A 23,024-nucleotide genomic window follows, 5' to 3' on the forward strand; every position below is an offset into this window, starting at 1 on the left:
CTTGCCATAATGTGGATTAGAGCAATCATTGAATAGAACTAAACATTGTATGGGACTGTGTACTAACCCGACCTTTTCATAACACAACTGATGGTCTCAAACTCATTAAGGCAAAAAAAACTATAAATGAAATCTTAAGAAGCATACCTGTTAATTGAAAACCATTCCAGGTGACTAGCTCATGAAGCTGATTGAGAGAATGTATAGAAGTCATCAAAGCAAAATGAGGCTCCTTTTGAAGGATCTACACTATAAAACATTCTGGTTTACTACTTAATTCCATATGTTTTCATGTCTTCAATATAAACCTAAAATGTAGAAAATTTAGGTTTAACAAATCTTTATTGGAGACCTGTGCAACCAAATAATACATGGAATATTGTGAAACAAAAAAGGTTTTACAAATAATTCGTATCCAAAATAAATTATGATGCGTTACACGGATATCCAGTTTTCAGAGTCTAATTCAAAACCAAACCAAAAGGGAGCTTATCATACAAAAAAGGAAAACCAAGGATTTAAGGGAATGGAATAGAATGGATGTTAACTGATTAAGAAGGTAATTTCCTTGCATAATCCAGGCAGCTAAATCTTGAGTGAACAGCACCAAGACCATGGAAACCAAGTCGAATGATGTACAGAAAGTGTTATCCTTGCTCTCCTTCATCTCATTGTATCTCATCAAAGTCTTTACAGCTTCCACCCACATTGCTCTAGATGGGGGCATCTGCCTTACTTCCAAAATGAAATAATATAGAAGACCTTTCTTGAATGCTGGGATAGATCCAGGAAACATAGATAACAGGGCCAACACAGGAGACAATAGAATAGACGATCTATATAAATAGAGATTACATCCCTCCAGAGGGCATTTACAGGAGGGCATCCCCACCCAATGTGCAACATGATTCCTGGTGCCCCAGAGCATCTCCAACACAATGGAGAAGACTACTGATACATTCTATGTAATTTTTCTGGAGTTCTACACCATTGATATAGTCATTTAAAATGTAATTCTTGAAGTTTACAAAATGTCACAATTTTATGGGTAAGAAGAAGCACCTTGTTTCACAGCGCTCTGGGAATCTTATGGCCTAGTTCCTTCTCCTATATCTTAATATAGGCAGGAGAGTGGCCCTCCATCTCACCCTTCAGCAGCATCTTATACACCAGAGAGACTGCATAACTATGGGAAGAGTCAGAGAAACATAGCCGTTCAAAAGTGGTGAGAGAAGAGTTTAGGACTGATACAGGTGCCTGGGACTTCAGACAACCATGCAATTGAAAACATTCTAACAAGATTCCCGCCCTACCCTCGGAGGAACCCATAATCTCCTACATAGGCTTCACACCCATTGAGTTCATCACATCCCTCACCTGCAATATAGAGTTATGAGGCAATCTAAAGAGAGCTTGATTATCCAGAATAACTTTGAAGTTAAGGGTGCTTGCGAGAGTAGTAAGTGGGCCTGGGGAGAATATCAGCCCATTTCTCATGGCAAAGCTCTTGCAAACATCCAGCAGGAGATCCAGAAGAGACAACAGTTCCAAAGGTTCCCTATCTCTCTTATGTGGGAGCCAAAACACCCCGTGAACCAAGTGAGGAGCTCTGTCTTGTTTCATTTTCACCCATAATTTAGAGTTCTGATGATATAGTAAGTCAATGACACAGTTACAGATAGTAGCTTTATGTTAGAGGCCGAAATGTTGTAGATCCAACCCTCCATTCCACTTAGAGCAAGTCAGCAGATGATAATATAAACAGGATTTATTGCCCTTCCACACATATTTAATAATCAATGTACAAAAGCGAGTTAAAAAGAATCTATGTAACTTTCAAGGCAGGGTTTGAAATATATAAAGACATTTGGGGAGAGAATCCATTTTTAGAACATTGATTCTCCAAAACCAAGAGAAATTAAGATGAATCCACCTATTAAGGTCAGCCTCCAGAGCAGGAATCAGCAGCTTATAATTTAATATATAAACTTGAGAATGGTCAGTGAGCATACATATCCCTAAGTATCTGATAGAGGAGGATATTCATTGAAGTGGAAACTCATTTTCAAGATGAGACACCTCCTCTTTTGGAAGAGATGGGTTAAGAATTTCTGTCTACTGGAGATTGACTCTAAAATTACTAACCCTGTCAAAGCACTTGAATTCCTGAAGAATTACTCACAGTCCTGTCCAAAGAAAAGACATGTATACCAATCAGTCATTTTATGCTCCATGGGGCCTACCTGAAGACAGGCTCTTTGAATCATTCTACTGAATAGTATTGGCCAGGGACTCCATAACTAGAACATAAAGAAACAGTGACAGGGGGTATCCCAGTCTCATCCTGTTGTGAATCAGAGACTGGATAGCTAAAGAGCCATCGATAAAGTGCCTATAATAAAGGGCTAAAATACAATAGAGTAAATAAGGGCCAATCCCAACCTTCTAGAGGATCACTTGCAGGGCCCCTCAATGTACTATATCAAAAGATTTTTCAGCATGTTCAGCTAGGAGGCAAAAGGAATTCCCGGTATGGCGAACCCCCTCAATCAATGACATGATTTTAAAAGTATTGTCCATGGCCTCACTCCCATGGACAAATGCTACCTGTTCTCGGTGAATCAAGCATGGAATATGGGGCTGGAGCTGCAGGGAAATAATTTTGGAAAAAGTTTTATGTCAATATTAATCAATGAGATAAGGCAGAAATTGCTGCATACCATAACGGTCAACCAAATTTTGGTAGAACTCTGATATGGGCTGTGGAGGGAACGGGCAGCTGCCAAACATTACATTTAAAAAATCAAAGGAGCAAAGCTGTTGAAGCATCCCTGTACAATTTATAGAACTGAGCGGTAAACCCGTCTTGACCTGGGCTCTTTCCAGTTTTCAGATTTCTAATCCTGTCCACCAACTCCAGGTCTGAGAAATCCTGATCCATGGCTGAGGCATCCTTTCAAGCCAATGGTCCCCGTGCATGTCCCTCTAGATGCTCCTCAGTCTGATGCTGTATAGAGGCAGGAGGGCCTCCTCTATTATTATTTATGTTATACAGCCTATTGTTATAGCCTAGGAATTCAGCGAGTATCTCCTAAGTAGAATGCATCAATTGCAAGCCTGAATCGAGAAAATCTGCGATGTAGACAAGCATGGATGTATTGCCCCATTGTTCCCATACAAAAATTTAGAAAATTACAAAAAAAAAAACATGAAATGAAAAGATGTATCCAGACTTTTGACATATACTATAGTATTTCATGACTTTTTAATGTTGATGACATTACCGTTTGTTTTTTTTTTTGCACCCCGAGTTACCATCATGACATATCTTGTTTAATCCTATAAAACAGTACTGTGAAACATTGTAAGTATTTTACTTGAATGTCCAAGCAAGGCATTGTGATAATATGGTATGGATGTTTTCTGAGAAGTTTGAGTATAAAAGTTTAAGTGAGCAAGCAGGGGAAGAAATATGCAGAAGGGTCAAATTATATCTGAATTAAAAAGATTTAAAAAAACAGATTTAAAGATGAGTCTTAATTATATAATCATGGGATTATTGCTAGCACTGCTGGTGCTGAAATATGCAAATCAAGGTTTTATTATCAGGCTCCATGTGAAGTGCAGCATTATTACTTATTGCAAGAGAAGCACATGCTGTGGTCGGCTACTCACTTAGACCAATGATGTTCTTGCGATCAGAAAATCAGTGGAAAACTCTAGCCTTGCAGTATTTATGGGGAATACATGTTAAAGCCTTTTTTCACTGTTACGGCTGTGGATATTTGTCAAAATGAGGTACGGTGGTCTTGAGTGCCTGTTTTTAGAAATGTCTTCCAATCGTCAATATATCTTAGAGTTGTTTACAAATATTGATATGTCAAATGTTCTGTCCTGCTCCTAATATACTTCCTGGTGTCGACTTTATCTGTCTTGCACAAATCAACTTCAGAAATCGGCTTCTAAAACAGAGCATATTCAAGACTGGACTGGACACAAGTAAATCAACTAAAGTACGGTTGAAAAGGAAGAACTGGGTTCACACAGGGCAAATTTGCCACGGAAATTGCGTCCGGAACTTCGCTGCGGCAAATCCACCTGCGGCCGCTAATCCTAGGATTAGGCAGCCATGCAGACAAGATTTGTCAAAAATCTCGTCCATACAGGACAGCCAATCCGTTGCAGCAAAGCCGGCAGAAGCCGGATTACCCGGCTGCAGCGTGTCACTTTTTTTTCCCACGTGACCACGCTCTCCTGTATGGGAGCACCGGCCGCAACTGAAAAGTGTGTGGCCAAGCCGCTCCAAAACCCGCAGCTGGCGGAAATCTCGTGGTTTTTTTGCTGCGCCAAATCCGCAAGATTTACGCTGGAAATACAAGGTTGGGGTCACACGGTTGGGGTCAGCGTTTTTTTGCTGCGGCCAATCAACGAGATTTCCACCGGGAATACGTCCCGTGTAATCCCAACCTTAAAGGGGTTGTCCCGCGGCGAAAGTGAAAAATTTTTTTTTCACTTACCCCTGCATTCTGCCCTGTTAAAAAGAAAGCATGGGTTAGTTTTTAAAAAGCACATTGCGCTTACCTGCATCAGTGTTCTGCAGCTTCTTCTTTTCTTCTTGTGAAGATGACGCTGCTGGTCTTCTCCCACGGTGGAACGCAGGTCTTCTCCCATGGTGCACCATGGATTTTCTTCTCCTTCCTTGCGTTCCATTGCCGATTCCAGCCTCCTGATTGGCTGGAATCTGCACACGTGACGGGGCGGAGCTACGATGACGACGCGGTGACCAGCTCTCCGGCACGAACGGCCCCATTCACCAGCCAGAAGACCGGACTGCGCAAGCGCGTCTAATCGGGCGATTAGACGCTGAAATTAGACGGCACCATGGAGACGGGGACGCTAGCAACGGAGCAGGTAAAAGAATAACTTCTGTATGGCTCATAATTAATGCACGATGTACATTACAAAGTGCATTAATATGGCCATACAGAAGTGTATAACCCCACTTGCTTTCGCGGGACAACCCCTTTAAGTGGTTATCTGTACAGTAGGTATTCACTTCCGGCTGTAAAGTACCAATGATGACCTTACTGACATAGACATGTGACCACCGGCAGCCAATCACTGATGCAGCCAGAAATTAAAACAATTAGGGAACTTGGCATCAGTGGAACTTCCTCCCTCAATTACTCATTTAAGCTTATCGAGATGCTGTGGCATAACGTGAAGAGGGCTGTGCACCCAGGAATATTAATGATCTTAAACACAAGGTAGGTCAAAAACTCTTCATCAGTGTTGGGCAAAACGTATTTGCAGCTACTGGAAACATTTCAGGGAGATGATCCCTGCTGAAGGGAATCTACAGGTTAAGTTCAGGGATTCACTTACTTTTTCTTCCTGCAACTTGAATGCTTATTCAATATGCTCAATAAAAGACATGAACCGTGGAACTGTTTGTGTGCTATTAATTTACTTAAATTGTGTTTCTCCATATTTTATTAGTAATCGATGCAGATATCCAGGTAATGCCAAAGAGTTCATTTATTTTTATGGCTCCTGTATCTCCAGTGAAAAGATTAGGGGCGCATATAGGTTGTTTCTAAAACCAGGAAGCTGCACAATAAACTTTCTTCTCACAGTGCCAGAAACTGGGAGCAACACATTGGCCACTGAGATGGCATACCTATCGAAAAATTGCAATTTTCACTCTGCATGTCCACTGTACATTAATTTCTGGAAAACATTGGTGGTGTCCAAATGCACACTACACCCCTAGATGAGTAGCCTGCAGGGTTTAGTTTACAAAATAGGGTCACTTTATGGGGGTTTCCACTGTATTAGTACTTAAGGTGCTCTGCAGATTGCACATGGTGCTCGAAAACCATTCCAGGAAAACCTGTGCTCCAAAAGTCATTTTGCACACCTCTTATTCTGAGCCCTTCTGTGTACCCAGACCACAGTTTATTCCCACATATGGGATATGGAAATTGTGTAACAATTTCGATTTTGTTTGTTTTTTTACTGCTACTACCCCTTGTGTGAACAAAATATATTAAACTAAAACTACACATTACTGGAAAAAATGTCATTTTAATTTTCACCACCCACTTGTGGGGCCAAAATGCCCCTAAAGTACTCTAGATAAATGTCTTGAGGGGCGTACATTCCAAAATGAGGTCATTTCTCAAGGTTTCTACTTTACCCATAACTCCGAGCTTTGCAAATGGAATATGGCAGCGAAAACCATTCCAGCAAAACCTCCACTGCTAAAGCCAAATATTCTCCTTCCCTTTGACTCTAGCCGTATGTGCAAACAGCAGTTTATGCCTTTACGTAGGGTTTTGTTGTCCTCTAGAGAGATTGTGTGACACGTTGGGATCTGCTTTATATGGTATATTATTGGGGAAATAATTATTTTGCATTTTGACAAAGCAGTTTGAATAAATGCATGTATTTTTACTGTTCTAGTAGTAATAGTATATAGGGTATGTTATTTGCTATCTTTATGAACTGTTTTGTAGCTTCCACAAATCATTGATGGACTTTTTTTCTCCACCTACGCAGACCGACATTTCGTTACTTCACCTGGCACACCTGTATCCTGGGCATTCTGGGTTGTGTGACCATGATGTTCCTTATAAATGCCATCTATGCATCTGCCAGCATTGTGTTCATGTTGATCCTGCTCCTGTGTCTACACTACTTGTCTCCCAGCCATAGTTGGGGATTTATATCTCAAGCCCTCATCTTTCATCAGGTGAGAGAAAGGAACTATTGTAAATGTTCTGTTTATTTCACCTCAGTCAGATTAATATGTTTGCCCTCATGGAAAGTCATGTTTAGGTCTAATGTGATAACTGTCCAGTAATCAGGTGATGTATGACAAGATCTGACTATGCTTAGTATTGTATACCCATATGTGTGGGCAGCCTTACTGCAGCTCCTGTTTGTATCACATCAGGCGATATTAATGAGAATAGGAAAGCACATGTAACAAAAGCAAAGCAAAATACTGAACCAATGAGCGTGGTGTCTAGTAATATTACTGGGCGGGTTCTCTTTATGCATTTTTTGAATTGTCTGAAACTGTACATTATCTTGTGTAACCCCTTAATGACCAAAGTGTTTCAGTCCTAAAGAAACAGACAGTTTATTGTATTTTATGCTTTATCGCTCTATTTTTCTTTGTTGGCCAACCAAAAGAAAATTTTTATTGTTTTGTTTTTTTTCCGTGACATATATACATATTCTCTTTTTTCAATGACCTTTTTACTGTTTTTTTTTTCTTTTTTTCCTTATTAGGGGTAATGTGTACAAAAAACTAAAAAAAAGAATGTTTCAAATGTATAGTTATTTATTTTTACAATGTATTTATTTGTACATTAACACTAAAATAAAATGCAATAGTGGGTTCCTCATTTTTTTTCGGACATTTTGACATATAATTTGCATTGCCTCAGATTACAGGGTGGCTATGGTGACTGTTTACGTTGGCATGGGCTTTTTAAGAAAATATATTTTATATTCTGTATACATGATGTTATATAAGACCTCTGGGGGACGTTCACAATGTTTTATTTTATAGTTTTTCACTTTAATTGGGGCATCCCTGGAAGCTCCAGTTATAGGGGGAAACATCCCTCTATTAGTCACTGGCAGAGCTGAGGTGGCTTTGCTTAGATCCAACAGTTCTGCCATGCAGAGAGTTGCTGGCGATCACATGATTGTAGGGTCCAATATAGGAAACGGCACTCTCACTTCCTCCATTCACTATATAACAATCCATGAGCGCTATTTAGGCTGAAAAAGAGAAGAGAGAAGCGGTTATAAACTGCATGTGTCTTTTTCTTCGGGTCATCCGCTATCTCTATCAGCCAACCAGTCAACCTACTTCTGCTAGATTGCAGGAGCTTTAAAACCACACTATATATTTACAATGGCGCAGGCCTAGGACCAAGCTCCCTGTATTTATGGCATTTGGTTTGAAACAGCTTAATGTTGCTGGCACCCTTTTTGCTGCATTGACTTTTTCACATAGTGCTGCTGTCTCTTCTCTTGGACACATACACTATATATATATTATTAGGAAATTATAGCAATGCTCCACACAGCTGTGCTACATGTTACATCCATTATGATCCCCACACATCACACACACAGCTCTACTACATGCATCCTGATTCACACACATCATACACACAGCTGTGGTACATCCATGCTGATTTCTGGACATCACCAGCTCAGCAGACTCCTGGATACAGTGAGCAGCCCCTGGTCATGTGATCCCTGACTCCACCCACACAGGTGATCACATGACAGTGACTGCTGGTCCTGGTGGCTGCTGTCCAGTATACAGCACTTTCTACCAAACTGCACAATGGCTTCTCCCACAGCAGTGACATCACCGCAGGTCCTTCAGCCCACCAAATTTCTTTTACCAAACTGCACAATGGCTCCTCCCACAGCAGTGACTTCACCGCAGGTCCTTCCCCCCCTCCCCATCCAGATATCTGGTGGCGGTAGGTTGGTGTCTTCTGTTAAGACCGCTGAGTTGTGTCTGAGATAAAAACGGCTTATTTGTATTCTCATATTGTTGTTTTTGTCCTCTCCTTCCAAGAGCGCTAACTTTGTTGTTCTTCTGTCGGTCAGGCTCTGTGTTTTTTATATATGTTGCCGGACCGGCGATGATGTCATTAGGGGGCAGGGCAATGATGTCACCAGAGGTGGAGCATGAGAAGCACCCACACTCAAACATACATACTCACGGTCAAGTGGTCGTTAGTAGCTAGAATATATATATATATATATATATATATATGTGTATATGTGTGTGTATATATATATATATATATACTCAATAGTTGACAAGTGAATAATAGGTTCAGTGCAGCTATTTTGCCAGTTACAGCAGATCAATTTGAAATTCTTCAAAAGCCTCCTTACAATGACTTCTGCCCTAAAGCATAGGCCTAATAATACAACATTCAATTCAGCCCCTAGAATATATTTCTACATTTTATTTAGAAAATATTGTAAGCTCCTCACATTGCAGAGGTCTACCCCACTTTCTATAGCCTTCTTTTACATTGCAGAATACAGGTAGTCTAGGAAAGAAGTAACATCACCCAGAATTTATATTTTATTCTAGATAATGTAGTAAAAATAAATGTTAAAAATAATTCACTATGTAAGGCTAACTGCACACAGGCGAGCGTGAGCTTCTCTAGCAACGTGCGTTTTACCTGCGGATGTAAAGCGATTTTCTGGCAAAAACGCCTCTCATCACTTTTGTAAAATTCTGCTTTTCTCATGAACGTTTTATGCGCAATAGAGGACTGGAAGTGTTTTTCGTTGATTTCAATAGGAAACCTCACATCGCACTTGCATGCACATCGCACGGCATGCGAGAGCCATGCAATGTATTTAAGATCCCATTGAAATCAATGTGCAATGCGTTCCAAGGTAAGCGAACAAATAGGAAATAGATGCTATGAGGAAAAACATCGCTTGTGTGTATGACTATTCAATACAATGGAGTTCATATTCGCATGAGTCTCAAAACTAGTGTGAAATCGACCTAACCATCCTTATCCAGGATAAATCAAGGTGGACTCATCTTTTTTTCTTCTTTCTTTTTTCTATTATCCCCATTTTTCTTGCTTTATTCTAAATACTATATCAGAAATATTCTCTCATATTTTTTTTAATATTCTAGGATAACAGTAAATGTCTTTATCGGTTCTTTAATTTCATTTGCATAAAACGATAGAGGGGAGTTAAGTCTAGTCACCGAGACAGAGAAAGTCCCCTAAGGGGAAAAAAGTGTATCACCGAGGGAACCACTAAATAATACTAAAATATAACTTTTATTATTTCAAAATTAAAATATTTACGATAAGAGCGTGGTCAAATCTTAGATAAATGTTGTGCCTATAGTGACCACATGGCACAATATGTTTAGAATATGCTCCTTGGATAAATAGGAAAATTCATAGACTGTACTGACATATACAGGTGACTCGATCTCAATACCACCATCAATAGTCACTTAGTGCATATATACTGTATATCACCAGCTTAGTGCACTATTTTATTTATTCCCACACACTGGTAATAGAATATTTTATATTCAATACGTGAAACAGATACCAGTAAATGATACACCCTAGAGTGACCGGGTAGGTTAAATGTACCCTTATATCCACTACCTTCAAATATACCTATATTTCTCTATAGCGTTTCCAATTGCCAAAGGCCATATTGGGTCATATGCACCAAACGGTATCAAGTGCTGTATGATTGCATCCACCGTAATGTGTGAAGGCTAGAAGATGATATTATACTTCCTTGGTAAGATAAGATGAAAAGGAATGGTATATTAGTGTGGAAATAGTACCAAATTTAAAGTCCAACACTAGAGGTTTGAGAAATTCAGCATTGGAGTATAAACAGTCTATTATCCAAGGTGTCAGTTCACTACAACTTAGATCACTGACGATTGCATTATGCTGCTTGTAAGTGCTTATACTGATTTTTATTATTTTATTGACATCAGTAAAGCACTATGTGGTTACAACAGTGATGTCCTAAAGTCATGTCACTATGAATATACGGACAGACTAGGTCAGTCTTACTGTTTAATAGTCGCTTTAGAGGAAGTGTCATGTATAAGGCGGAACTAGTTTGAGGTCCCAATATGCCTTAATGACCAATTACCTCACAACTATGCCTGATACTTAGATTGCATCATAAATAGTAATTAGCCCAGAAAAATGCACTGCTGTGTATAGACCTCGGCTTTCTGCCTATTAAAGGTCACTTAATTCAGTGCTCAATCACAAACGTCACCATCAACGCGTTTCAACAGCTCACGTAATTAAGCTGTATCATCAGGACGGTATTGAATACAGCAATCACAAAGTGAATTGCATGCAAATAGTTTGCCTGAGTATTTGTGCAGTCATTAAAGCTCCTGGCAAAGTATTGGTGCAGTTCTTGATGTATAAAACTGCACCACTAGAACAATTTTAGGCTAAGTATTCGTGCAGTCATTAATGGCTGTGACCGCATTATGTTAGAACGATTTTAGGCTAAGTATTAGTGCAGTCATTGATGACTAAGACTGCACTAAGAGGCTTGTGTAGCAGAGTGAGGTGAACAGCCTGTCAGGCTGAACACAAATGAGCAGCAATGGTCAGTAGCCCGTTGACAGGGCTTATAAAGGCTAAACCACGCCTTCCTGTATGGGGGGCTCGTCTCCGCTCAGCCAATCAGCTTAATATATCATCCGGCTCCATTTAACCGAGATCTCGCGATAGTTGAGATCCCGCGCATGCGCAGATCTGCCGCGCGTCCATGACTGCCAACCAACGCCAACCAGGCACCGGAAGACGCAGCGGCATCAGGATACATCGCCAGACCTGCGCATGTGAAGCACAAGACAAAGCGGGGCATAGATCAGCCCAGAACAGGACAATAACAGTTTAGGTGTTAGAAATAAAGATTATGGGAAATAGATAAGATGTATAAGAAATGTATACCGGACATATTCTATGTAAAGAAGGTAAGTATGATAAAGGACTATTTTCAGACATCCTCATTATTGACAACATATAGGTGGACTATATTTAGATATTATATATATACCACTCTCTTGTCCGCTCAGGTCATATAGCAACATGAAAAAATGTGCATATGATTATTATAGTGCAACAGCATTAACAGCCTACAGTACAATATTTGGATACAGCATATGTATGAAAATGACACTCATCTAATAAGATCACCATAAGTGTCAATGATGCATTAGAGAAACTGACAAGGCTTACATTAAATGCGGAATGATAACTTGTTCGCACTATACCAGACTATAACTAATGCCATTAGAGGATGGTGTAAAGGACCAGTGGCCACATAAACAGCATTACATATTGCAAACAACCAATTCAATACGGGCAATGAATAGCAATTAGTAATTTTGATCTTATAGACCACTGCTACATTAATGAATGGAGGAACTAGAGATATAAAAGCTCCATAGATGATATTACACCATAGCAATAGTCCAGTTAAATAAAAGCGGCGAATGATAATTGATCATTTAGGCCCTTAGGGCTGCAACAGTCCAATCGGTGAATCCATCGTGTCTCCTTTTGTAACAATATTTTGTCTATATTGCCCCTTCTTCCATTGGGTCTAATGATTTCAATTCCTTGGAACCTGATACAATCTGGGTCATTATTATGCACGTCCCGTACATGTAAAGCAAGGCTTGTTTTATCACCACGATTGACATTCCCTATGTGTTCCAAAATACGTCTACGTAATTGGCGGATGGTTTTGCCTACGTAGTCAAGTGGGCAGGGGCAAGTGGCTTTGTATACTACGCCACTGGATCTGCAGTTAATAAAGTCTTTTATTTGGTACACCATGCCAGTAGTGGAGCTGATGAAATTGCCACCGCGGTTTATGTATTTACAGGCCTTGCATCCTGTACACCTGAATGTGCCCTTAGGTGGATTGGAACCAAGCCATGTTTTAGTGGGGGACTGTGCTGAAAAATGGCTGTGAACCAGCCGATCCCTGAGATTGCGTCCCCGCTTATATGTGATGAGAGGTTTGTTTGGAAGATGTTCCACTAGGTCCGAATCTTTACACAAAATATGCCAGTATCTACTCAAAATCTGTCTAACTTCAATGGATTGATCGTCATAAGTACCAATAATACGGATCTTGGCATCACTGTCATTTCTCTTTCTTGGTTTTAAACAGTCTTCCCTTTTAACACTCTTGACATATGCACTGGCCTTTTCCACTACCTCCACAGGGTATCCTCGATTAGTGAATCTAAGGCTCATCTCCTGGGATTTGGTGAGGAAGTCACTGTCCGACGAACAATTACGCCGTGTCCGAATTAACTGTCCCTTAGGTATACCCCGCTTAAGGGAGATCGGGTGGTGACTTTGCCAGTGCAACAGAGTGTTAGTCGCTGTCGATTTACGAAATATCGACGTTTGCAATGATCCGTTAGGTAATTTGGTTATGGCGAGATCCAAAAAAGTGATCTGATGAGAGTCAATTTCGGCCGTGAAGTACAGTCCCAGATCGTTGTTGTTCAGGTGACTCACAAATCTTTTAAAGTCATCAATTTCACCTGTCCAGAGAATAAGCACATCATCAATAAAGCGGACCCAAAGATCAATAAATGGTGTCCAGGTCACATTGTCCTCACTAAACACGGTGGTTTCCTCCCACCAGCCCAGGTACAGGTTGGCATAGCTGGGGGCACATGGGCTCCCCATAGCCGTGCCCCTGAGCTGGTGGAAGTACCTCCCCTCAAACAGGAAGTAGTTTTTCGTGAGGACAAAGGACAGCAGGGTCGTCAGAAACTTATTATGTTCTTTAAGGTGTGTGCCTCTCTGGTTCAAATAGTAGTCTACGGCTTTAAGTCCACCATTGTGTGGTATCGAACTGTACAAAGCCTCAACGTCGAGGCTAGCCAGTTTCGTATTTGGTGATAGAACTATATCCTCCAATTTTTTAAGGACATCTGTAGTATCTTTTATATAAGCCGGTAGTGATTCAACAAACGGTCTTAGTGCAATGTCTAGGTACGTACTTACACCTTGCGTTAGGCTATCATTGCCTGCAACAATCGGACGGCCTTTCAGTGGATCAAGGCCTTTATGAATTTTCGGTAAACCGTAAAATGTCGCTATTTGGGGCACCGGGGAGTATAAGTATTGAAACTCTTTGTCATCAATCAAGTCATCCTCTTTGGCTTTTGTCAGAATACTTTTAAGTTCAATAAGAAAGGTATCAGTAGGGTCCTCCCTCAGGATCTGATAATTGGATTTATCCAGTAGTATACGAAGACACATAGATCTATAAGTGTCACGATCCATTAATACTATATTGCCCCCCTTATCGGAGGGCTTAATAATTATCGTTTCATCCCTTTCAAGTGTTTGAAGAGCCATCTTTTCAGCATGAGTAAGATTTTGATACTTAAATCTCTTTTCTCTTGACAACTTCTCGAGATCCTCTAATACCATGGTTTCAAAGATCTCTATGTGTGGAGAATCCCCAGATGGGGGTAAGCTCGTATTTTTCAATTTGAGATCTGTGAAAGGGCCTTTACTAGGGTCCCTCATGTTCTCTTTCTCCAAAGCTTCCAGTACTGAAATGGCCTCTAGGTCTTGATGGTCTAGACCTAGCTCTACACACTTTTTTCTATCACGAATGGCAAAGTGTTTTTTCCAGCGCAATTTTCTTAAAAATAGCGCGATATCCTTAGTCCATTCGAAAAGGCAGAATTTGTTAGTAGGGATGAACGACAGACCTTTCTTAATCACCGATTCTTCTAGTTTCGTTAAATTACGTGATGACAAATTTATGACTTGTAGCTCATTCTCATTAGTGATTCCCAAAGCGTCATTTTCGGTATTTTTGATAGATGTTTGTATTGACACTATGTCTGATGGTACGTTGACGTTTCTACCTGACCCCGATTCCGTGTCATGTAATGGGTGATGGGTTGCCCTAAAAAATGACCCTCACTATTATTGCCTCTACCTCTTCCTCTAGTTCTCATCCTCTGACCTCCTCTCCCTCTTCTTCTATCACTATAGCCACCCCTCTTGGAGTAGTCATTGGTGGAGTGTTCACTTTCAGATGAACTGAGTTCACTTTCGGTGAGCGGTCTCACTTCATATGCTCTATTTTCTGTAAAGTCTCGCAGGTCTCTCTGATATTGACTATGTTTACGTTCCTTCAGGAAGCTGGTGTATCTATCAATCGTCAGTTTTAAAGAATTCTCTCTTTTTTCATAGTCAGTTTCAGTAGAGAACTTTTTACCCTCTTTGATTAATTCCTCGAGGGTTCTCCCTGCTTTTTCTAGATTAATTTTTTCCTCTTCTAAAAGGAGATTCATCAATCTAAGCGAGCTATCAGTGGACTCTTTTTGCCATTTACTCATAAATTCCATCGTTCGCAACTTGGGAGGGGGCATTAGATGGATTCTGAGGCCTCTGGGTACGATTTTATTCTCCAGGTAATTTGTGAGGGCCTGCACCTCCCACCATACCTTAACAAAGTCTTTATAAGCTCTTGTTATGTTCTTAAAGGCCTGATTCAAGGAAGTAATTTGTAATGACGTATCCATTTCCCTGTCTGAGAACACCATTTTGGCCTCCATAAGCCAGGAGGCTGTGTTAATAGTATTGGATAAAAAACCTGTCATTCTTAATCAAAATTAGTCACCGAGACAGAGAAAGTCCCCTAAGGGGAAAAAAGTGTATCACCGAGGGAACCACTAAATAATACTAAAATATAACTTTTATTATTTCAAAATTAAAATATTTACGATAAGAGCGTGGTCAAATCTTAGATAAATGTTGTGCCTATAGTGACCACATGGCACAATATGTTTAGAATATGCTCCTTGGATAAATAGGAAAATTCATAGACTGTACTGACATATACAGGTGACTCGATCTCAATACCACCATCAATAGTCACTTAGTGCATATATACTGTATATCACCAGCTTAGTGCACTATTTTATTTATTCCCACACACTGGTAATAGAATATTTTATATTCAATACGTGAAACAGATACCAGTAAATGATACACCCTAGAGTGACCGGGTAGGTTAAATGTACCCTTATATCCACTACCTTCAAATATACCTATATTTCTCTATAGCGTTTCCAATTGCCAAAGGCCATATTGGGTCATATGCACCAAACGGTATCAAGTGCTGTATGATTGCATCCACCGTAATGTGTGAAGGCTAGAAGATGATATTATACTTCCTTGGTAAGATAAGATGAAAAGGAATGGTATATTAGTGTGGAAATAGTACCAAATTTAAAGTCCAACACTAGAGGTTTGAGAAATTCAGCATTGGAGTATAAACAGTCTATTATCCAAGGTGTCAGTTCACTACAACTTAGATCACTGACGATTGCATTATGCTGCTTGTAAGTGCTTATACTGATTTTTATTATTTTATTGACATCAGTAAAGCACTATGTGGTTACAACAGTGATGTCCTAAAGTCATGTCACTATGAATATACGGACAGACTAGGTCAGTCTTACTGTTTAATAGTCGCTTTAGAGGAAGTGTCATGTATAAGGCGGAACTAGTTTGAGGTCCCAATATGCCTTAATGACCAATTACCTCACAACTATGCCTGATACTTAGATTGCATCATAAATAGTAATTAGCCCAGAAAAATGCACTGCTGTGTATAGACCTCGGCTTTCTGCCTATTAAAGGTCACTTAATTCAGTGCTCAATCACAAACGTCACCATCAACGCGTTTCAACAGCTCACGTAATTAAGCTGTATCATCAGGACGGTATTGAATACAGCAATCACAAAGTGAATTGCATGCAAATAGTTTGCCTGAGTATTTGTGCAGTCATTAAAGCTCCTGGCAAAGTATTGGTGCAGTTCTTGATGTATAAAACTGCACCACTAGAACAATTTTAGGCTAAGTATTCGTGCAGTCATTAATGGCTGTGACCGCATTATGTTAGAACGATTTTAGGCTAAGTATTAGTGCAGTCATTGATGACTAAGACTGCACTAAGAGGCTTGTGTAGCAGAGTGAGGTGAACAGCCTGTCAGGCTGAACACAAATGAGCAGCAATGGTCAGTAGCCCGTTGACAGGGCTTATAAAGGCTAAACCACGCCTTCCTGTATGGGGGGCTCGTCTCCGCTCAGCCAATCAGCTTAATATATCATCCGGCTCCATTTAACCGAGATCTCGCGATAGTTGAGATCCCGCGCATGCGCAGATCTGCCGCGCGTCCATGACTGCCAACCAACGCCAACCAGGCACCGGAAGACGCAGCGGCATCAGGATACATCGCCAGACCTGCGCATGTGAAGCACAAGACAAAGCGGGGCATAGATCAGCCCAGAACAGGACAATAACAGTTTAGGTGTTAGAAATAAAGATTATGGGAAATAGATAAGATGTATAAGAAATGTATACCGGACATATTCTATGTAAAGAAGGTAAGTATGATAAAGGACTATTTTCAGACATCCTCATTATTGACAACATATAGGTGGACTATATTTAGATATTATATATATACCACTCTCTTGTCCGCTCAGGTCATATAGCAACATGAAAAAATGTGCATATGATTATTATAGTGCAACAGCATTAACAGCCTACAGTACAATATTTGGATACAGCATATGTATGAAAATGACACTCATCTAATAAGATCACCATAAGTGTCAATGATGCATTAGAGAAACTGACAAGGCTTACATTAAATGCGGAATGATAACTTGTTCGCACTATACCAGACTATAACTAATGCCATTAGAGGATGGTGTAAAGGACCAGTGGCCACATAAACAGCATTACATATTGCAAACAACCAATTCAATACGGGCAATGAATAGCAATTAGTAATTTTGATCTTATAGACCACTGCTACATTAATGAATGGAGGAACTAGAGATATAAAAGCTCCATAGATGATATTACACCATAGCAATAGTCCAGTTAAATAAAAGCGGCGAATGATAATTGATCATTTAGGCCCTTAGGGCTGCAACAGTCCAATCGGTGAATCCATCGTGTCTCCTTTTGTAACAATATTTTGTCTATATTGCCCCTTCTTCCATTGGGTCTAATGATTTCAATTCCTTGGAACCTGATACAATCTGGGTCATTATTATGCACGTCCCGTACATGTAAAGCAAGGCTTGTTTTATCACCACGATTGACATTCCCTATGTGTTCCAAAATACGTCTACGTAATTGGCGGATGGTTTTGCCTACGTAGTCAAGTGGGCAGGGGCAAGTGGCTTTGTATACTACGCCACTGGATCTGCAGTTAATAAAGTCTTTTATTTGGTACACCATGCCAGTAGTGGAGCTGATGAAATTGCCACCGCGGTTTATGTATTTACAGGCCTTGCATCCTGTACACCTGAATGTGCCCTTAGGTGGATTGGAACCAAGCCATGTTTTAGTGGGGGACTGTGCTGAAAAATGGCTGTGAACCAGCCGATCCCTGAGATTGCGTCCCCGCTTATATGTGATGAGAGGTTTGTTTGGAAGATGTTCCACTAGGTCCGAATCTTTACACAAAATATGCCAGTATCTACTCAAAATCTGTCTAACTTCAATGGATTGATCGTCATAAGTACCAATAATACGGATCTTGGCATCACTGTCATTTCTCTTTCTTGGTTTTAAACAGTCTTCCCTTTTAACACTCTTGACATATGCACTGGCCTTTTCCACTACCTCCACAGGGTATCCTCGATTAGTGAATCTAAGGCTCATCTCCTGGGATTTGGTGAGGAAGTCACTGTCCGACGAACAATTACGCCGTGTCCGAATTAACTGTCCCTTAGGTATACCCCGCTTAAGGGAGATCGGGTGGTGACTTTGCCAGTGCAACAGAGTGTTAGTCGCTGTCGATTTACGAAATATCGACGTTTGCAATGATCCGTTAGGTAATTTGGTTATGGCGAGATCCAAAAAAGTGATCTGATGAGAGTCAATTTCGGCCGTGAAGTACAGTCCCAGATCGTTGTTGTTCAGGTGACTCACAAATCTTTTAAAGTCATCAATTTCACCTGTCCAGAGAATAAGCACATCATCAATAAAGCGGACCCAAAGATCAATAAATGGTGTCCAGGTCACATTGTCCTCACTAAACACGGTGGTTTCCTCCCACCAGCCCAGGTACAGGTTGGCATAGCTGGGGGCACATGGGCTCCCCATAGCCGTGCCCCTGAGCTGGTGGAAGTACCTCCCCTCAAACAGGAAGTAGTTTTTCGTGAGGACAAAGGACAGCAGGGTCGTCAGAAACTTATTATGTTCTTTAAGGTGTGTGCCTCTCTGGTTCAAATAGTAGTCTACGGCTTTAAGTCCACCATTGTGTGGTATCGAACTGTACAAAGCCTCAACGTCGAGGCTAGCCAGTTTCGTATTTGGTGATAGAACTATATCCTCCAATTTTTTAAGGACATCTGTAGTATCTTTTATATAAGCCGGTAGTGATTCAACAAACGGTCTTAGTGCAATGTCTAGGTACGTACTTACACCTTGCGTTAGGCTATCATTGCCTGCAACAATCGGACGGCCTTTCAGTGGATCAAGGCCTTTATGAATTTTCGGTAAACCGTAAAATGTCGCTATTTGGGGCACCGGGGAGTATAAGTATTGAAACTCTTTGTCATCAATCAAGTCATCCTCTTTGGCTTTTGTCAGAATACTTTTAAGTTCAATAAGAAAGGTATCAGTAGGGTCCTCCCTCAGGATCTGATAATTGGATTTATCCAGTAGTATACGAAGACACATAGATCTATAAGTGTCACGATCCATTAATACTATATTGCCCCCCTTATCGGAGGGCTTAATAATTATCGTTTCATCCCTTTCAAGTGTTTGAAGAGCCATCTTTTCAGCATGAGTAAGATTTTGATACTTAAATCTCTTTTCTCTTGACAACTTCTCGAGATCCTCTAATACCATGGTTTCAAAGATCTCTATGTGTGGAGAATCCCCAGATGGGGGTAAGCTCGTATTTTTCAATTTGAGATCTGTGAAAGGGCCTTTACTAGGGTCCCTCATGTTCTCTTTCTCCAAAGCTTCCAGTACTGAAATGGCCTCTAGGTCTTGATGGTCTAGACCTAGCTCTACACACTTTTTTCTATCACGAATGGCAAAGTGTTTTTTCCAGCGCAATTTTCTTAAAAATAGCGCGATATCCTTAGTCCATTCGAAAAGGCAGAATTTGTTAGTAGGGATGAACGACAGACCTTTCTTAATCACCGATTCTTCTAGTTTCGTTAAATTACGTGATGACAAATTTATGACTTGTAGCTCATTCTCATTAGTGATTCCCAAAGCGTCATTTTCGGTATTTTTGATAGATGTTTGTATTGACACTATGTCTGATGGTACGTTGACGTTTCTACCTGACCCCGATTCCGTGTCATGTAATGGGTGATGGGTTGCCCTAAAAAATGACCCTCACTATTATTGCCTCTACCTCTTCCTCTAGTTCTCATCCTCTGACCTCCTCTCCCTCTTCTTCTATCACTATAGCCACCCCTCTTGGAGTAGTCATTGGTGGAGTGTTCACTTTCAGATGAACTGAGTTCACTTTCGGTGAGCGGTCTCACTTCATATGCTCTATTTTCTGTAAAGTCTCGCAGGTCTCTCTGATATTGACTATGTTTACGTTCCTTCAGGAAGCTGGTGTATCTATCAATCGTCAGTTTTAAAGAATTCTCTCTTTTTTCATAGTCAGTTTCAGTAGAGAACTTTTTACCCTCTTTGATTAATTCCTCGAGGGTTCTCCCTGCTTTTTCTAGATTAATTTTTTCCTCTTCTAAAAGGAGATTCATCAATCTAAGCGAGCTATCAGTGGACTCTTTTTGCCATTTACTCATAAATTCCATCGTTCGCAACTTGGGAGGGGGCATTAGATGGATTCTGAGGCCTCTGGGTACGATTTTATTCTCCAGGTAATTTGTGAGGGCCTGCACCTCCCACCATACCTTAACAAAGTCTTTATAAGCTCTTGTTATGTTCTTAAAGGCCTGATTCAAGGAAGTAATTTGTAATGACGTATCCATTTCCCTGTCTGAGAACACCATTTTGGCCTCCATAAGCCAGGAGGCTGTGTTAATAGTATTGGATAAAAAACCTGTCATTCTTAATCAAAATTAGTCACCGAGACAGAGAAAGTCCCCTAAGGGGAAAAAAGTGTATCACCGAGGGAACCACTAAATAATACTAAAATATAACTTTTATTATTTCAAAATTAAAATATTTACGATAAGAGCGTGGTCAAATCTTAGATAAATGTTGTGCCTATAGTGACCACATGGCACAATATGTTTAGAATATGCTCCTTGGATAAATAGGAAAATTCATAGACTGTACTGACATATACAGGTGACTCGATCTCAATACCACCATCAATAGTCACTTAGTGCATATATACTGTATATCACCAGCTTAGTGCACTATTTTATTTATTCCCACACACTGGTAATAGAATATTTTATATTCAATACGTGAAACAGATACCAGTAAATGATACACCCTAGAGTGACCGGGTAGGTTAAATGTACCCTTATATCCACTACCTTCAAATATACCTATATTTCTCTATAGCGTTTCCAATTGCCAAAGGCCATATTGGGTCATATGCACCAAACGGTATCAAGTGCTGTATGATTGCATCCACCGTAATGTGTGAAGGCTAGAAGATGATATTATACTTCCTTGGTAAGATAAGATGAAAAGGAATGGTATATTAGTGTGGAAATAGTACCAAATTTAAAGTCCAACACTAGAGGTTTGAGAAATTCAGCATTGGAGTATAAACAGTCTATTATCCAAGGTGTCAGTTCACTACAACTTAGATCACTGACGATTGCATTATGCTGCTTGTAAGTGCTTATACTGATTTTTATTATTTTATTGACATCAGTAAAGCACTATGTGGTTACAACAGTGATGTCCTAAAGTCATGTCACTATGAATATACGGACAGACTAGGTCAGTCTTACTGTTTAATAGTCGCTTTAGAGGAAGTGTCATGTATAAGGCGGAACTAGTTTGAGGTCCCAATATGCCTTAATGACCAATTACCTCACAACTATGCCTGATACTTAGATTGCATCATAAATAGTAATTAGCCCAGAAAAATGCACTGCTGTGTATAGACCTCGGCTTTCTGCCTATTAAAGGTCACTTAATTCAGTGCTCAATCACAAACGTCACCATCAACGCGTTTCAACAGCTCACGTAATTAAGCTGTATCATCAGGACGGTATTGAATACAGCAATCACAAAGTGAATTGCATGCAAATAGTTTGCCTGAGTATTTGTGCAGTCATTAAAGCTCCTGGCAAAGTATTGGTGCAGTTCTTGATGTATAAAACTGCACCACTAGAACAATTTTAGGCTAAGTATTCGTGCAGTCATTAATGGCTGTGACCGCATTATGTTAGAACGATTTTAGGCTAAGTATTAGTGCAGTCATTGATGACTAAGACTGCACTAAGAGGCTTGTGTAGCAGAGTGAGGTGAACAGCCTGTCAGGCTGAACACAAATGAGCAGCAATGGTCAGTAGCCCGTTGACAGGGCTTATAAAGGCTAAACCACGCCTTCCTGTATGGGGGGCTCGTCTCCGCTCAGCCAATCAGCTTAATATATCATCCGGCTCCATTTAACCGAGATCTCGCGATAGTTGAGATCCCGCGCATGCGCAGATCTGCCGCGCGTCCATGACTGCCAACCAACGCCAACCAGGCACCGGAAGACGCAGCGGCATCAGGATACATCGCCAGACCTGCGCATGTGAAGCACAAGACAAAGCGGGGCATAGATCAGCCCAGAACAGGACAATAACAGTTTAGGTGTTAGAAATAAAGATTATGGGAAATAGATAAGATGTATAAGAAATGTATACCGGACATATTCTATGTAAAGAAGGTAAGTATGATAAAGGACTATTTTCAGACATCCTCATTATTGACAACATATAGGTGGACTATATTTAGATATTATATATATACCACTCTCTTGTCCGCTCAGGTCATATAGCAACATGAAAAAATGTGCATATGATTATTATAGTGCAACAGCATTAACAGCCTACAGTACAATATTTGGATACAGCATATGTATGAAAATGACACTCATCTAATAAGATCACCATAAGTGTCAATGATGCATTAGAGAAACTGACAAGGCTTACATTAAATGCGGAATGATAACTTGTTCGCACTATACCAGACTATAACTAATGCCATTAGAGGATGGTGTAAAGGACCAGTGGCCACATAAACAGCATTACATATTGCAAACAACCAATTCAATACGGGCAATGAATAGCAATTAGTAATTTTGATCTTATAGACCACTGCTACATTAATGAATGGAGGAACTAGAGATATAAAAGCTCCATAGATGATATTACACCATAGCAATAGTCCAGTTAAATAAAAGCGGCGA

The 23,024-nt window shown here is 40.2% G+C and overlaps 1 protein-coding gene across 1 annotated transcript in view; it reads left to right on the top strand.

The window, feature by feature from the left end:
- The window catches only part of LOC136627479 (solute carrier family 12 member 9-like), a 288,868-nt gene that overhangs the window by 227,718 nt on the left and 38,126 nt on the right, over nucleotides 1-23,024 (top strand). Inside the window, exon 10 of the mRNA XM_066602618.1 lies at nucleotides 6,562-6,754. Within this exon, the coding sequence (XP_066458715.1) occupies nucleotides 6,562-6,754 (193 nt within the window). The remainder of the gene's footprint in view (nucleotides 1-6,561; nucleotides 6,755-23,024) is intronic.

Source organism: Eleutherodactylus coqui, chromosome 1 (assembly GCF_035609145.1).
Source record: "Eleutherodactylus coqui strain aEleCoq1 chromosome 1, aEleCoq1.hap1, whole genome shotgun sequence".
Lineage (NCBI taxonomy): Eukaryota > Metazoa > Chordata > Amphibia > Anura > Eleutherodactylidae > Eleutherodactylus > Eleutherodactylus coqui.